Genomic DNA, 18218 nt, shown 5'->3' on the forward strand with positions numbered 1-18218 from the left:
ATTTAAATGTATAAAAAAGCATTTTATTCAAAGTGCTGTATATACAAGGAAATGACTGACCTTTTATGAATTGATACACAGTCCAACTGAGTACGTAAACAATGACAAAAAAAGCAAGATAAAAAATATATATATATAATTGTGCCTTTTAAAACAAACAAATGAAGTTGTTAGAAAGTCACTACATTGGTAACATACAAATAAGGCAAACACCTGAGAATCATTTTATCGTGTACAGTTTCCAACCCTGACATGATTTGTGACCTAAACCTCATAAACAAATAAATTATAAAACCAATGCTGACAGTCCATTCAAAGCATGTCTCTAGCGGTGGAATTGAGAAAGGCATCACTGTTGGCTTTCCTGGAGAGCTCGCTCTGTAATGGGAAACGAGACGACATATTTGTTAACACATTTTTACTAACTGAACACTGAATCATTATCATGTGTGGGTCTTAAAATGTTAATGATCTCTCTCAGGGGAATTAGCGGTCACAAATGAGCATCCTTCTTATCACCAATGCTCCATTTGGAGCTAATATACATCTGGGTAAGTGGTCTAGAACGGAGTGATTGGTCTTACGGTAAAGGCAGAGTAGCTCATCGAAATGGGGTTCTTGTCACTGTTGAACTCCTGCAGCGGCACGCGTGGGCCAGAGCTGGCTTCTGTAGTCTTGCTCCTCTGTTAGAGCCAAGACAAAAATTAAGAAGATTCATTTATTTTCAGCATAAAGACACTACCAACAACATACTAAAGAAGATGGGACTTGACCTACAGTTTAACACGGAGTACTGATTTTTGTTGATCCAACAGTGTCCTCTAGTGTTAGCTGAGGGAACATCTTTATTTTTATCACTGAACTTAAGTCTAACCACAATCCTTTTGGACTGATCCCAAACCAAAAGCTTTGATCACTGAGTTGAGTTGATTTCCCTGGGCAAGTGTTTTTACCTTGGCAGAGAGTTGAGGCCTTCCTGGCACACACAGAAACGTGGTGGATGAGCTGCTGCCGGCAGTACTGATACCGTTAACGGTGGCAGTGCGAGGAGCCATCTGATTGGGTGTCTGAAATGATTAAAAACACATGTTTGATTAAAATGCTGCTTTCTTCACAGAACAATCCCAGTAAGAAAACAAGCACCTTTTTAATTTTGTTAGGGGTGGGGGTGGTATATGTTGCTCCGAGGGGTCTCTTTGTTGGAGTTTTAAACTGAGAGGTTTCAGCTTTCTTTGTCATCTGGAAAGCACAAATCATACAGGTTAGCGAAATAAAGCTATGAAAATGTTCCCGAGTATGTAAATGTATCAAGCTAAGGTATGTCACCGTGTATATCCTACTAAATTGCACCCATAAAGTTAAACTTGCCCGTTCATTCTTTTCCTTATCTTTCTGCAAGCGATGTTCTTCCCACTGGCATGAGATATAATCCATGATCCTTTGACCTTGTACAAGGAAGAAAGACCCCTTATTCTTTTCCCATTCTTCCACACGGCCTCTCAACTCCTCTTCCAGCTGTACGTGTAGAAACACATAGACAAATTGAAAAAATGTGTTGTTGTTCACAGCTTTAACTTTTTTACAATAGGAATGGTTCACCCAAAAATTTAGATCATTCATCTGAATAATGGATTATTGGGAAAAAATACAAATAAAGCAGAGTATGTCCATCAGTTGTTGATTAGATGGAGGCAGATTTGAATGCAAGCTTGCAGTTGATTGTAAGAACGGGGGTGGTTTAAGCTGACTAAATGACTGGAGAATTCTGCCATTTCTCAATAATTACAATGTTAAAAAAACAATAACATGAATTTAGAAAATTTATTTTGTGAATTTTTTTTCAAAAATAGAGGATTGGAATTACATAATTTCCAGTTTATTAAAACATGCTTATTTTTTTAAACCATGAACAAATGTTTAAGTACCTTTGGGAGCAGTTTCTGTACTTTGGCCCTGTCCTTACTCTCTTTAAGCAGAGACCCTCCTCTGTTACTGAAGCGACTTGGATCCGCAGCCTTTCTCTAGTAAGTAAAGAACATATAGAACAAACATATAGAACAAAATAACATATGAAAGGTTGAGTTGACTGTACGCATGGGACTAGGAAGAACCTCAAACTCTTGAAAGAGAGTCCAGTTCCTTTTCCATTTCTCCAGGTCCTCCAGTATGGGTTGTGCTGCCTCATATAAAGCCTTCGTTTTCAGCAGCTCGGTGTCATGGAGGGCCAGCAGCTCCTCAGTGTAGTGATCTATTCAACCAGAATAAAGTTAAAGCCCCTGTCCATTAGCAAAGGGTCAGTTATCAGATCTTTAAATTTAATGATTTTAAATAGGGTTAGTAATCATTATTAAATATTTAATCAACTTCCATAAAATGTTGAGTGAAAGCTATGAATTAAAGATACACCATGACATTTTTTCCCCAAAATTAATTTACATAATCAGTTAAAATATCATCAGTCCTTCTTCCAAAACATGTTTTTGTCTTACCCTGATTCACTATGGTAAGCCTATTATTATTATTATAAGTGTTTATATTTTAAATTAAGCAGGATGGGTTTCACAGGAAATGGTAAACATATATCATTCATCTGTGCATGTCCTATCATATATGTAAATAGAGAAAAGTTGCACTGGCTACTTTAAAACATGTATGGTTTGGAAGTGGCATAGGATAGTTACAACCAGCGAGATTGATAAGGTTGATATAGAGCACGCTAAATTTCAAACCTCCGGGTAAAACGGAAATCTGTTAAATTCACACACACAAAAATTCTGAACGGTCTGCTGGCAAAAAAGAAAACGTGACCAAGTCCATAATAAAACAACGGTCAAGATTGCATTGACTTCAGAAATTCTGAGAACTGAGGGATTTGAAATGCTGTAAAAGTGAGTGGAGATGGCATTTTTATTATTCCTCAGGTGAGTATGGCATGTTATTGAACAGATAAATTGCCAATATGTAGCCTCTAACAGAGTTTATTGTGAAGCATTACCTATTGTAAAGGGCCATATTCATCTGCACATTTACCGAGCCGAAGCACAACCAAAAAAAATTCATCTGCAAAATGCGTTTTTTTTTTACCACCAAAAGTTAAATAGTGTACCGTATTTTCCGGACTATAAGTCACACTTTTTTTCATAGTTTGGCTGGTCCTGCGACTTATAGTCAGGTGCGACTTATATATCAAATTTAATTCATACTGACTGACAAGAATAAACATATAGCCGCGAGAATGCGCTCTATGTTGCTCCTGTAGCCTAATATTTACTTATAGACAACAACTTAGAAAGACTGAACACAAACAAAATGCCCCCATAAAGAAAATCTTATTCTGCAAAATACAAACAGCATGTAGTAAAACATGCAGCGGAGAACGATTCTCACAGCGTTCGTCTCGCGCGGCAGAGCCTCTCCCGGCAGAGAGTTCAAGCCTCTGTGGACTCGTTCCTTCAGCTCTGGCCATCTTGCTTACTTGCATCTTGCAAGTAGATTTATTTTTCTTCTTCATCACAATTAAAGTAACCTCTGCTTTTCGCCAGTCCCTTACAAGTTTCTCACTCACTTCAAACTTTCTTTCTTCTGCTCGGGTTATGCAGTGAAGCGGGCACGAGCGAGTGCACGCGAGCAGGTGCTCGCATGCGCGCGCGGGTGCTCGCGTGCTCGCATGCGCGCGGCTCCAGCTCTGCCCTAATGCGACTTATAGTCCAGTGCGACTTATATATGTTTTTTTCCGCGTCATGACGCATTTTTTGACTGATGCGACTTATACTCCGGAGCGACTTATAGTCCGGAAAATACGGTACCTTTAAAAAAGTTTGAAATTACTTTACTGCTTTTATTATCGAGGTTTGGGTAACTTACTATCACAGAAGTGAACACTGAACGGCTCTCTTTGTTCTGGTCCAATCATGCATTTGTCCCACAGAACCACAAGCTCCTGTCGGACCTTTTCAACCACCTCCTCCAGCCGAGCCATCTGCAGTTCCTCCAGATGTTCTACAAATCCCTGCCACTGAAAGAGGAAATGCACTCCATTAGCATTCATTGGTAAACCACAAGGAGAGTTAAGATCTGCGAGAGGGTTCTAGTGCCCTGATATGACATCCTGTGGTTTAGATGGAAATGCTCTCACCCGTCTGATATCATCAGAGAGAGTGCTCAAAGCAGCCTCTCTCAGAACCTCGCCTTCCGGCTCAGGACAACTCAGACGATTCCACAGGCTCGTAGCTCGCTCCTTGAGTTTGTCTCGAGCTGAAATCAAGGATTCCTTCTTCATTTCAAGCTGTGTGGAATAAACATTAAGCATTAAATGCACGTTTTAAGATTTGAATGTTCCGCTCTGATTTTGTCAAATGTTTCACAGAAACAGGTGGATCATTGTCATTTAGGAATGAGATCACGTGGGCCTTTGAATCTTTTAAACGATTAATCGTGCTATTATAACAAGGTGCTGTTTATTTTATTACAAATTCTTATCACATCTCATTGATCTGCAATGAGACGTTTTTTTTAATCCAATGTTTTCTATGATGTAATGTATTTTTATAATAAATCTCAAATAAAAAACGTTATGATGCAAAATGACTAAACAGGCACACACAAAAAAAAACTTATACAGCCATGTTATCTTTGCAAGCACAGACTCTTATTTAGTTTAATTAGCCTTTCTTTTTTATTATATGATCAACATGTCCTGTTGAGAATGTCTGTGTCAGCTGTGAACATACTCTGGGTTGGCTAAGCTTTTGGATGTGTTTTTGGAACCAGAATACCTCAAGTAAGTCTTCAGTGTCACGTGATCGTTTAAAAATTATTATATGATGATTTGCTACTCAAGCAACATTTATGAGTAAATTTGTGTACATTTTTTTTTTAGGATTCTTTTATGAATAGAAAGTTCAAAAGAACATTTATCTGAAACAGAAAGCTTTTACAACGTTGTACTACTGATTAGTACAAAATGTTTTGGGTCAGTAAGAAGGTTTTAAAGAAATTAATACATTTATTCAGCAAGGATGCATTCAATTGATCAAAAGTGACAGTAAAGACATTTTTAATGTGACAAAACATTCTATTTAAAATAAATTATGTTCTTTTGAACATATCCAAAGAATTATAATCTTTGATTTTTGGAGCAGCAAACCAGCATATTAGAAAGATTTCTGAAGGATCATGTGACAATCAAGACTGGAGTAATGATGCTGAAAATTTAGCTTAGCATCACAGAAATAAATTACATTTTAAATATATTCAAATTGAAAACTTTTACATTTTTAACTAAATAAATGCAGCCTTGGTGAGCATAAGAGACTTATAGAAAGCAGGACGTGCATGTACTCTGCAGTGATTTTTTTTTGCGCATTTGGCATGCTCATTTTTGACGCTGGCTGAGATGCTAAAGGTGTTCCTTATACTTTAAACAACCACTAGATGGCACCACTAGCTTGATTTAAAAATCAGATAAAACATTTTCAAAAATTAAACTACATTCTTTAAATAACATGATTCAAGTTTAGCACCTGGCTGAGCAGCAGTTTCAAGGCTTTGATATTGTCATGCGTCAGCAGAAAAATTTCAGTGTCCGGGCAGATGGACTCCCGTTCCAGACTGCTCTCTGGTTCATGTCCCATCTCATCCATTAGAGTCCTGATGTCCTCCCTGAGCCCAGAGAATACCTTCACCCTGCTCTCCTACAAACAGAGATAAAAATCACAAAACCATCCAGGACAGAAACTCATGAGTGATCAGAAAACTTTCAAAAAGAGAAAGAATAAACACTTTTTCTTTGCTGAGTTTCTCGACATGCTCCTGGAGCTCCTTCAGCTGTTTTCGAGAAGGCACACTTCCCGAAGGAATGTAGTACGGGGTGGCGCACAGAGTCACGCACAACTCCTCGTCCTGCTTTTTCAAATCACTCAACTCCCTCAAACGTTCACTCTTCTCCTTCAGAAGAAACTCTACCCGGCAACGAAGCATCTTCTCAATCTGCAGAACTGTAAGATCTTCATCCATCTAAAAAAGATTGCAGAATAACCATGAAAGAAACGGGAACTTGCCATGAATAGCATACAAAGTCTTTTTTTTTATACATGCATGAATGCCTGAATTATAAAATGATTTTATTTTAACGTAACAAACGGCATTATAAAGTTAACAACTACATAAAAGTTGGAAAATCATGAATATAATCTTTTGTAATATTTAGTAACTTTTTAATTTAAAGGTTTGTTTATAATGAATGAATAATGACTTTAAAATAATAATAATTATACACCAATTTGTGCTATTCATGAAAAGTGAAATGGCTCATCCTTATAATATGACAGTATTTCACAGGTCTTACTTTGTTTGGTTCCATTGTTAGCTCCAAGCACAGAGTATCCAATTGTTTCTGGAAGGTAATGATATCAGTTCTGATGCGATGTCTTAAGGCCTCTTCCTCAGTGATCATGGAATGTAAAAGCCCCTAGAGAAGATGTATAATTAGAGGAAGTATAAAGCCTAGATAGGCGAGAGATGTGATGTGCGCAAAGGTATAACTTACATCTATATGCTTTTTCACAGTTTGCATTCGCTCCACCCTTTGGTCCTCCATAATGCCAATGCTGTCCCATATGTCCACAAGCTTGGCCATCGCATGATTGATCTCAGTCACAAGAGAGAATGCCAGAGCCTCACTGCTCATGAAAACACAAGCAAATAAAAGAGATTAAAGGAATACTTACAGATCTTAAGGTGTTGGGACTGAAAGCCTCAGTCTCCATCCACTTTCATTTAATCTATTTGCAATACAATGAAAGTGAATGGTGACTAAGACACATCGTTCATTTTGTGTTCAACAGAATAATGTGTTTGGATGAGGGTGAGCAAATGATGACAGAATGTTTATTACTACTAAGTTACTAATATTAATATCCGACTTTTGGCTGAACTATCCCTTTAACACACTGTTATGGACACCTAAAAAAGTTTCACAACGAAGCGGCTCAGCAAGTAATTAACTACGTTTAGCTATTTAAAATTACAGCTTCAAAAAACTCCAAATGCATTTATGTAATGTTTGTAACTGACGTGTTTTATGTTGCCAGGCGCAAGATATAACGTTACCCATATATAAAGTTACCAGATAATGAAACGGCCATAATATGATTTGATCTCGCGCTGTTTTGACTGTTAATTCTCGCGCTTTTTTATAGTCCCCACGAAGAGACCCTTACCTTCTTCGACAAGACATCGTTGTACCGTATTACCGCACAACTCCGTCGTTAAACTACATAAACTATGACTACAAAAATAAATAACTGTCGTCTCTCCCAGCAACCAGCGAGCGGTAAAATTTGAATCGCCACTGACGTCTTCTTTTCTTCTTCACTGGATGCAGCTTCACAAGAGACTCATATAGCGTTTAAAGTAGTGCGCCACGACGGGTCCTGGAGCGGAATAGTTTCCTTATCAAACACATTCCGAAGTGATTTGTGATAACGAAGGTTTGTTTTGCTTTCGTAATAGCCTTTAAGATGTTTGTGATAAAATATTAGAATAACCTGTACGTGGAACTTTGCTCCACTAAACATTTTTTGTTTGTTTTGTTTTGGCCACCCACAATTCCTCAGTGTGATACATTATTGGAATAACCTTCAGATAACCTGTGACCGTTGTACCACTAAACATAATTGAAGAGAAACTACACATTTGTTGTAAAAGAACTGAACAAATGATGAAAACACAGGAAGCCTACAAACCACAAAATCTGCAGTCTGTGGAGGATCTTCAAATAAGGTAAAGTAAACAGTAATGCCACTTTTGTATGTGTTTCTTGGCCAAAGCATTGGCAATTGTTCCTCCAGCAAGTTTAATCCCAAAATAAACTAGGTAAAAAACAATAAGTTAACTGATTGCAAGATAAGCACAATAACATGTACTATAAAATACCTAAATATTTTTGCAATATAAACAAGTAGTTGTATAGAGCGCTTCCTGCTCAGTCTCTCCTCTCAAGGATTTGTCTGAAAAAACTCTGGTCTATAACCCCTGCTTAAAATATTCATGTACATATGAAGAACAAAGCTAAAAAGAAGTATGAACCTTGAGGCAGCAAGTGTATCCAAATGGTTGTCCAGATAATAGTTATTGACACTGGTTTAAAATATAATCACATCTCTGGGTGAAATTCGTCATTCACTTTTATTTTCTAAGAACACCATAAAAACATGTTCACAAATATAAAAAGGCAGTAGCTTTACTAGCTTATAATAACTTAAAATCACTTACAAAAGCTGTGTTCATTTATTAATGTCAGAAGTTTTTTTTTTTCATAAGATAATGGCAAGTTTTGCACCAATCACACTGAATATTATAAGTATTTAAAATTTAAAATGGTATTAAATATTTCTTAGGGACTAGTTTGTCATTAGAAATATGTCACCAAACAATTATTGAGCTATTTGTTTAATGTTCTTGTAATTAACCAATTCAAATCTGCGCCCCACCTGTGGGACCAATATTGCATCATCAATAATCATTCAAAATATGCTGCAGAGCTGAAGTAAAAAAAAAAAAAAATTATATGAGACATAAATGCGTTTTCGTATAGTGTGTTAGTAATCATAACCCCTGAGTTTGTACAGTAGCAGGATACTCAGAATATTCACATTGACTCAAACATGAGTGGAATTTTTATGCCATCAAATGACTTATTCAACATGATATCATTTTCAAGGAGTTTTCATGTTTCATATTTCACATTTTAATAGAAACGTGTTTCAGCTCTTGAGGCCCATTTGTGGACACATTACACAGACGAGTCATTAACCGGTTCTGTTGTACTAGTAGCAAAACAAACAGCACTGTGGATGGTGTGAAAGGATAGTCGTTCCATGTCTTTGTCACCAGCTCCAAAAAAAGAGCCTCTCCTTAAAGAATCTATTACTTTTGTGTTGCAGCAAGCTAGAATTACATTGATGCCAACATCTTTATACTCTTTCAAAAGCATTCTGAAGGTGCCCACTCCTGTTGTGTCTATTATGGAAATGCAGGAGCAATCCAAGATGATAGTATGGAAATCTAAGTCTTTTGAAATCAAGCTCACACTTACATCTCCATTTGTTTGATCTACACTATCAGTCTTCTTTTTAGCTTTTTCTCTAGCTTTTTTCTCCAGTTTTCTTCTTCGGGTTATTTCAAGGAATGGCTCAAGATCAGTTGCTTTATACAAAGATTTTAAAAAGAAGTCTTTGTTGGCGTAGAAAAGAGGTGCTTGAAAACGAAAGATCTTCACTTTTGGAACCGGCGAGAGATTATCATACTCTTCCATGTCCTCATAGTCATTGGTTTGTTCAATTTGTCCCAGTAACGAAACCTTAGGATTCTGAGTCTGGACCACCACACAGATCATAGAGAAGACCACCCCGATCAGCAATCCAAGCTCCACACTGATAAGAGCAGTTGAGCTCATGGTCACCAACCAGACAATTGCCTCAATCTTGCTCTCACGCCATTGTTTAGGGACATCTTGAAATTTGTGCAGGGCGCCCCGGAGACTGACGATGATGATGCAGGCGAGGACGCATTTTTGCAGGGCGTAGAAAAATGGTGCAAAGAACAGGAGGACTAGAAGAACCACTAAGGCACTCACTACACTGGAGACCTGAGTCTGGCAACCCGTTGAGTCCTTCACCATAGTTTTCGCAAGGGCGGCACTTGTAGTGAAAGAATGGAAAAATGAAGGAATTATATTGCAGAACCCGATTGCTATCATTTCTTGGTTCGGTCTAACCGTGTAGCCGTTCTTTTTAGCAAACATCTCGGAGAGAGAAACGGTAAACGCAAAACTGATGACAGCTAATGGAATGGCATCGCATGCTACCCGGGACATCAGTTCAACGCTGGGTACCTTTGGAGGAATGAAACCAGTTGGAATGGCACCTGAGATACTAGAGCTAAACTGCCCGTTTAGATCAGCAAAATGGGAAACTATGGTGGCGACTGCCACTACCACCAGTTCTGTGGGCATCGGTACCTTCAAACGGTCTTTGTAGCGATCCTGGATCTCTTTTCCTGCAACCAGTACTATGATGCAAATGGCACTTGTTATTAAGTCACAGAAGTTGGTTTTGTGGATGTTCTTGAAGATGTTGATCCAGGTGACCACCACTGTGCCGTAGCCTTGGTGTCGAGGAATCTTAAGGCCAAGAAGGTACTTTGCCTGGACAGTGAGTATAGTGCAAGATGCCCCAGTGGCAAAGCCATCGAGCATAGGAGCAGAGAGATAAACGGAGACAAAGCCCAGCCTGAGAACAGCCATCAGCACCTGAGAAGAACATACAATAAACCATTAGGTCAATGACATGACATGACATTGCTTTTTTTGTCTAATGTATACATTTACAAATACATAAAAAATGCAGTTAATGTACAATACTTAAATACACATATTTTATAATGGGCATTTTTTTTATTTCTACAAAATACTTTTAATAAATCTTTTTAAAGGCACAGTATATAATATTTCTAGATTAAAATTCAAAAAACCATTTGAACAGTTATACATTTTGTTGACCTGTGTACTTAAATTATCCCAAATGTTTAAACCCAGAGAAATCAGCAAATTTATCCAGTGTTATGGACCGTGCCCTTGTGTCGCCTGTCAATGATTTCCGAGCCGCGCTACCCTTAATTTCCGTAGAAACCTTGGAAACAGCAAAGATGCTTAAATATAGTATATATTTTATTAGACAGGTGAGCAAATTTCTGGATATACATCTATCAACAGAAAATTATTGTTATACAGCTTTATTGTTTGAAACGCTTGTTTTCTTGATAGATAATTTCATGTCTGAGAGACAACACTATTTTGTCAAGTGGCTAACATATATATCATAATCAGAGAGAGCTTTCTTCACATGAAATATATTTAAAAAATAACTGCATGTCATTTAGCAACATTCATTTAGTCATCCTGTTTTTATTAATGTGGTATTCTAATATCGATATAGATTACTGCAAAATCCAACGTGTCTCATACCACTCACCGAGAGAAAGCACAGAGTAAAATTTGTCTTTCAAATTTGTGACTTTCAAAACACTCAAATGTTTTTAGTATGATTGATTTAATCATATAAAATAGTGCTGCGTTACCCCACATACGCAAAAGAAACAGCGGAAACTTGCGACTGCAACAAAAGCATAGAACAAAAACTCAGAAACCGGTGTTTCGCGCAGGTCTCTCTCATTAGCATTCGCTCACAAGGGCTCTCAGCACGTCCTGCTTCATACCAACGTAACGTTAATAAAACTTTAATACATTCAATCATTCATTAACAATGATTTCTGTCGGATTCCTTTCCACTGGCTGTGAAGGTAAAGAGTCAAGCCTACAACTCCCATGATTCCACGCTCATTCACTGCGTCATCAAGCTAAGCTTTTGTTTTTAATAAGTGACCTCTAGCGGGGAAACTTACATTCTGTGCTTTAAAGTATCAGATTTGGAATTTTAATGCTAATTATTTATATATATTTTTTAATATAATTATAATAAATATATTTATTATATATAATATAATTATATATAATTATATATAATTACCACTTTTTGACACATTTTTTTTCTTTTTTCTTTATTAAAATAACTAAGATATGTCTACTCGCATGTCTTCAAATGTAAAAATTTTTTTACAAATTGTTTGATGATTAATCATAAAGTTAATTTCACAAATTTCTTAGAACTTGCCAGAATATGTACGTACCTGGTAGACTCCAGCGAGAAATGTTAAAGCTGTGGCAATGCTAATGGCATAGCATTCTTTTCCACATTCGATATTCAGTGCCATGATCGTCAAGTTGACGACAGTGCTGTTGGTTTCCCCAGTGCCATTTAACCCAAATGTGTTTTTCGTACTGCCTTCGTTCAAATCGAAGCCTGCAAGGAAAACCTCTCGGTCCACAACTTGTCCAACCATTAAACTCATGAGGCTGAAGATGCCCACAGAAACATGTCTTGACGTCCCCATGAAAAAGTATATGATGTTTGCAAAAAACGATGTGTACAAGCCATAGATAGGATCCAAGCCGGCCAGCAGGCAGTACGCAATGGCTTGAGGGATCAGTATTATGCCAACTATGAGTCCAGACATCAGGTCTCCCCATATATATTCCTTTACCTTGTACTTCGGAAGCCATTTAACTACAGGGAAGAAGCCTGTTAGATTCCTCTTTACTTTAAGTGCTGAGCAGGAAAGGTTTCGCTGCAACTTGGTCTTGATAATCTCATGAATTCTTCTCCTCTGTCGAACTCTACGCTTTAGTGGGCCCACAGTCCTAGAGTTTAGGTCTTCCATGCCTTCCAGTGATGAAGGATGCATGCACTGATGTGGCTTTTAACACAGCTCCTAAAAAAACGGGACAAAGACCTTTGATCAGTAACTGATCTTCCTTAAAGATCAAACTGGATGCCTGTTAAATAGGGGTAACTGATTAATCACTGTGCTTGGAACAAGAGTGAATGGAATACGGATTCCTCCATTTGAGTTTTTTGGTTTCGGGTCAATAATTAGTCACATAAGTTAACACAATTATCAAAGGTTTTAAACCAGTCAGTCCTAGGAACAACCAATCATCTCTTTTCCTCTGTAGCTGCTTGATCTACAGACTGAAGCGTAACTAAGAAACATAAGCTTGATCTTACATCTCAGCCAGCTCTATTATAAGGATTTGTATGCACCATGCATATGCTAATACAACTCTTTTATGATGGCCATGATCAAAATCCCTGGCCTTTAATAATAATTGCTAAAAGTGATGGCCCCACTCCACAAATGTCAAGGTCAGACGTATGTGGCACCACATACAGGTCTGTGCGCTTAGCTGGGGAATGGTAAATTAGTAAAATGTCCAATTATTATTAGTTCAAAGAAAAATGTCATCTAACATTTCTTTTCGATTCCTTGTCCCATTAAATCATCTTCATGTCAATGTGGCAGGCATCTAATTTTAGATGTGTCTGTCCTTCTTGACATTGAAAGAAGTTGGTCTGGAATCAAAGTGAACTATACATGCATGCTTTTTATGTCATAATTGCCTTTTTATTGGCGGGTCATAAAATCACCACTTAGATGAGATTCTTTTCCATGATGGCCTCTTATAAAGTTTATTATATTTGAACTGGCATTAACATCAGTAAACTATTTGTTTTCCCTCTGCAGTTGTCCTTGATTTGGTTGAGGTGTTTGATTTTAAGAGAGGAATTAGCTACAATCTAAAAGTGAGCAATTATTAAACACTCACCTGAATAAATCGTCACTTTAGTAGAAATCAAGCTATGAAATGAACAAAACTTTTTCGATTTATGCACTAACCTCTTTACCCCACCTCCCACCGGCTAAATGATAAGCATTGATGCAAGTCCATGCTTCAGTATGTAAAAACCTTGAGGCAGTCCCTCTTTCCAACGTCAGTGGTTTTCACAGGCTGTAGGAACAGAAGGTGGAAGTGTTGTTGTGTCACTCCTGGGTTAAACATATGCTAGTTTGTAATGATATATTAAGCAATAACAGAGCATCAAGGCACAAGGAGTCAATCTTTTACTGGTTCTTATCATATGGAGCAAAAACATTTCACACATCAGATTGTTCCGTGAAAAATAATGAAATTAATGGAATCAAAGTTTCATTTGAACTAGTTAAATGATTTATAGATTGGACTAAGTAGTGCAACGCGAGCCACATTTGAGCTAATTTTAATCAAATTTGAAAAGAAAATACCAGATTCAAAGTTTCATCTGACCTATAGTTAAATGAGTTGTAACCAGGGTTAGAGAACTAGTTTTATAAGTGTCTCTTTGTTTCAGGCAATGCAGAGATGTACAATGGCATGTAGTGTCTAAAAATCTAAGGCAGACCGTAGTGAAATATTTTTTACTTTTTAAGTACATTTTTCAAGTATTTGTACTTTATCAGTGTTCTTCTTTGTAAAACTTTTACTTCACAACATTCCATTGCATAACATTGTACTTTTAACTACACTACGTTTCATATTGAATATCATTTAATACAGTAAAAGTAATTCAAAGATTTACTTGAGTATAAGTAAGAAACTACTGCATTTTTAAATGTAATTAAGTATTAAAAGTAAAAAAAAAAAACTTGAAACGTAGTGCAGTAAAAAAAAAAAAAATCTTATATTTGAAAAATGTGTAAAAAAGACATACTTCACTAATGTCTGCCTCTGCTAAAAATGTTACGCTCACTTTAAAATGCTTTTGTTCTAGCTACTTGCAGGGTCCATGCCATTATACTGTGAAGAATTGTGTGAAATATGAGTTACACGCACATTTCGGCAGAACGCTTTTTTAACTCTGTCTTTTATCATACAATTTCTGCTTTTTAAATATAGGTCCCACGTGATGGAACCTTACAAAGATCACATGGGATCTTATCATTGAAACCTAACACTGGTTTAATACTTTTTTAATATACGATAGCAAATTTATTAAGTTAAATCATAGTTTATATTTGTTGATGTGCACATTTCGTGTCATGTTTTTTTTGGGGGGGGTATCAGTATGAGTCCATACTTTTGTTTGTGATGTGTTTAATTTACATAATGAGAGAGAGAGAGAGAGAGAGAGAGAGAGAGAGAGAGAGAGAGAGAGAGAGAGAGAGAGAGAGAGAGAATGCTTATTTATAATAATAATACTTTTGAATGATTTAGATATAATTTATGACTTTAACAACTCTTTATTTAACATTTATTAAACCACTAAAACATTGAATATTCTATCTATTCAAACACAATCTACAATATGCATATGCAAAACAAATCTCAAAATCATTAAAGAAAATAAATAAATTAATGAATTAATAAAATAAATTTAAAATTGCCCATCGAACATCACCAGTTAAACACTATAGTCTCATCTTCACATATTGACCATAAAGCACCATTCACACACCATTTGAATTATAATTTAAGTAAAATCTTTGTCATTTAATAAAATTTGTGCTCTACTCTGATTCTCGACTCAACCAAAGCAGTAAAAATTTGCAGTACACTTATGTTTTTCCTGTCAACAACCATTCTACAGGTCCTCCAAACAGCTAATTTAGCTTCGCCAACTATAAAATTTGCCAAAGTACACTGTTCTTTGTGTGTTTTCAAGTACTTGCATCCATAAACAAAAAGCATCTTGTTAAAACAAAACCCTTTTTCCAAGTATTCTTTCCAACAGTAAACCGTTAGCCTGACGTGGTCATACTCAATTCTAGTCAGAATGAAACTGCTCCATTGGGCTGTGATTATGGGGCGTATTTCAACCGAACCAGGAAATACCTCAATTGGATAGACCAACAACCAATCAGAGCAACGAAGCAACGTCAACAGAGCTCAACTGCTGCACTGTGTTGCCAAGTCCGCCTTTTTTTTCTGCAGGTTGTTTTCTATGTCCGCGGGTTGAAGCGACTATTATGTGATATATTGACCCATGAGTGCGAATTTTAGCAGGCAACCTTGCCAAAATAACACACATTTTACCCCCAAACACCATTTTTTTCCAGAGAACCCCCCGAGAAGCTATTGTTAGGCTAGTAGTTGGCGGGTTTTGTTGTAAAAACTTGGCAACCCTGTCTGCACGCGCTGGAATAAACGATCTTTGCCGGTGTTGTAAAAAAATAAAAGAATTTAATGATACACAGAGTACTTATCCAACATGATCATCATTTCTGAGAGAAATTGTGAAGGTGAATGCAGATACAAACAAGCTCTCCGTTTAAGATTTGAACAAATATTGTCCAAGCCCCTTTGATGACGTGCATGATTACTTTACTGTTTATCATCTGTCCGTCATCCTGTAAAGCCCGCCCTAATGATTTCATTGGTCCGAACAGTTTCTGTTCGGAGATAATTACTCCTCTATGGAGTGAGGCCAGACCGAACCGCCCAACCGAAAAAAAAATGTGGGCGGGGCTAAGTTCGGCTGGCATCCAGGCTAGTAAACCGTAGTACTCGCCTGGAACATTCTGTAAAAACATGAAACACAGTCTCTGGTTTGTTACAAAAATTACAGGATGGTAATGTCGTATTGAACTTTGAAACAAACTTATTTGTAGCCAATGCACAATGCAATATTCTCCACTGAAAATCTCCCGAACATTTTGGGAGGGGACCTTTGTACAAGATCATCAGAAACCATAAGATATTGTTTCCATTTTGTATCACAACTTTGATTAAGATCTTCAAAATAATCAATCTTGACACATATCTGATAAAACTCTCTTTTCCAACTGCTTGGAAATCAAGTCCCTTGAATTTCCACAACTTCCCTTCTTGGTCATCTTGTGTACAGACCCCTGGAGACACAATTAACTTAGGGAAAGAACATTCCATCGAATCACCAGTCAGGAAACAATTTACAAAATGTAGGAATTGATCAGGAAAAGAAGCTCTCAGGTGGTTTATGAAATGTTCCACCATTCTTACCGATCTAAATCCCACCTGTTCACGAATTTCAACAGCTGGTCTCCATTTTCTGGAGACAATATCAATAAGATGTGCAATTTTGGTCAACCCCCTCTCTATAAATGCTTTCACAACAATATTAGATTTACAAACATTGCCACCAAGAAAGGAATTATGAGAGAGAGAGAGAGAGAGAGAGAGAGAGAGAGAGAGAGAGAGAGAGAGAGAGAGAGAGAGAGAGAGAGAGAGAGAGAGAGAGAATGCTTATTTATAATAATAATACTTTTGAATGATTTAGATATAATTTATGTAATTATTATACCCTTAATTAATTACACATTTATCATTTTAGTTAATCATTAATAGGCAATTTGTTAAAATTAATATGAATAGCCTATATGAAGTCCTACAAATAAGCCTTAAAAGCAATAAATAAAGCTATTTAAAAAAGATGCTTACTAAGCTTAAATGTTAATTTCTCTCTATATATCAACTAAACTAACTTCATAGTTTTTACTTTTGACATATAATATTTTTCTTTAAGTTGTCCTCTTTCATAGACAGCTCTTTTCTTCTTGTGGTGTAAATTTAAATTCTTAATATTTTTCAATCATGTAATAATCTGCAGAAGAGAGAAATTAATCTCTCTGCTTCTCTCGCGAGAAGTGAATCTCAGTTCCACTGATCCAGAGCCTGTGATTGGCTGTTCACTACTGATGTCTCAGCTAAACTCCTGAACTCAGGATCAAAGCCTAAGTTTACAGAGAAAGCTGATGATCAGCATCAGGGTACTAACAAAGCCTGAATAGATTATTTGGTTTTGTCAACTCAAAACTAATCCTCTATCCCTGAGTTTGTTACAGGCCCCCTTGTTCAGGCAACCTGTCAGTTTAATCTACGAACTTTAAGCCTCTGTCATCTGGTCGAATACAGACTCTGTAGTTAAGAATAATGTTGTCCTTTCTGTCCGCTCTTCTTAGTTTCAGTCATACAGTCTTTATCCAGCAAGTCCTGCAATTATAGACCAAGATCTCGGTCCACAGCCAGTTATAAGTCATGCTTTATGAGTAAATATGTTATAACTGAGTGAATGACAGAAACAAACCTGTCAAACCTGATCAAATATGGTTCTTAGCAAATGTAAGATGTGTCTTAGTAGTAGTAGTAGTAGTAGTAGTAGAAGTAGGGGAGTTTGAGTTTAAATAATGTGCATGTGGAAACAGATTATTTGCCAATTCAGTGTATTATTATTTCTAAAGTGTTTAAAAATCTTAAAACGTTATCATGAAATAATTTTCATGACATGAACATGAAGAGGGATGTTGCCTTATCTTCATTTCCTATGAAATATTCTTGTGATATTAGACGCATATTAAGGATGTGTATAAGAGTAAGCCCACCACCATATAAAGAATGAGTATAAATATTTTGGGACAGAAAAATGGACTCACCCTTATCATAGGAGCAGATGAGTAGAATGGAGAATACATTTGCCATGCCTTCCCTTCTGAGTTTCCTTGTATACGGTAGCTTGACTGAATGGGGCAAAGGATTGTGGGTAAATATGTTGTTTCACTTGCTTAACCCTCAGCAACCAATCATAGACAGATGGAGGAAGAGAAAAAAGGAGGGGCTGTGGACTGATCACCATAGAAACAGTGCCACCCACAGTCACTTCTTAGTATTACTGAATTTACATGGATGAAAGCATCTTGTAGTGTGCACTGAGAGCCACGTTATACAATTGCACTGGAATTTGATTTTA

General features: G+C 36.8%; 2 protein-coding genes across 4 annotated transcripts; both read right to left on the bottom strand.

Annotated features, from left to right (window-relative positions):
- Window positions 1–25: 25 nt before the first annotated feature.
- On the bottom strand, window positions 26–7372 carry zgc:86764 (uncharacterized protein LOC797431 homolog). Its single transcript, XM_067423536.1, has 14 exons — window positions 7221–7372; window positions 6548–6680; window positions 6347–6469; window positions 5782–6015; window positions 5523–5693; window positions 4136–4285; window positions 3865–4015; window positions 2112–2248; window positions 1926–2021; window positions 1369–1515; window positions 1144–1239; window positions 954–1067; window positions 585–683; window positions 26–378 (listed from the first exon to the last, which is right to left on the bottom strand). Exons 1-14 carry the CDS (start codon window positions 7235–7237, stop codon window positions 313–315), a joined length of 1734 nt encoding a protein of 577 aa, XP_067279637.1. The 5' UTR covers window positions 7238–7372; the 3' UTR covers window positions 26–312.
- Window positions 7373–8173: 801 nt separating this feature from the next.
- slc26a1 (solute carrier family 26 member 1) lies at window positions 8174–18033 on the bottom strand. Of its 3 annotated transcripts, none has more exons than XM_067422995.1 (4): window positions 17905–18033; window positions 13357–13468; window positions 11749–12390; window positions 8174–10312 (listed from the first exon to the last, which is right to left on the bottom strand). In XM_067422995.1, the coding sequence occupies exons 3-4, from the start codon at window positions 12361–12363 to the stop codon at window positions 8795–8797; spliced, it is 2133 nt and encodes a 710-aa protein (XP_067279096.1). In that variant the 5' UTR covers window positions 12364–12390; window positions 13357–13468; window positions 17905–18033; the 3' UTR covers window positions 8174–8794. The 3 variants fall into 3 exon arrangements, with proteins under 3 accessions (XP_067279096.1, XP_067279097.1, XP_067279098.1); XM_067422996.1 differs by having other exon boundaries at window positions 13286–13468; XM_067422997.1 differs by lacking the exon at window positions 13357–13468 and having other exon boundaries at window positions 17905–17984.
- Window positions 18034–18218: the final 185 nt, after the last annotated feature.

Source organism: Pseudorasbora parva, chromosome 18 (genome assembly GCF_024679245.1).
Source record: "Pseudorasbora parva isolate DD20220531a chromosome 18, ASM2467924v1, whole genome shotgun sequence".
In the NCBI taxonomy this organism is placed as follows: Eukaryota; Metazoa; Chordata; class Actinopteri; order Cypriniformes; family Gobionidae; genus Pseudorasbora; species Pseudorasbora parva.

Coding starts and splice junctions, on each gene's coding strand:
- zgc:86764 (XM_067423536.1), bottom strand. Junction 2,249..3,864: donor CAGTGTTCACTTCTGTGATA/GTAAGTTACCCA, acceptor CTGGTTGAATAG/ATCACTACACTGAGGAGCTG. Junction 2,022..2,111: donor CTCTCTTTCAAGAGTTTGAG/GTTCTTCCTAGT, acceptor TTTACTTACTAG/AGAAAGGCTGCGGATCCAAG.
- slc26a1 (XM_067422995.1), bottom strand. CDS start 12,363: ATGCATCCTTCATCACTGGAAGGCATGGAAGACCTAAACTCTAGGACT. Junction 10,313..11,748: donor TTCTCGCTGGAGTCTACCAG/GTACGTACATAT, acceptor TGTTCTTCTCAG/GTGCTGATGGCTGTTCTCAG.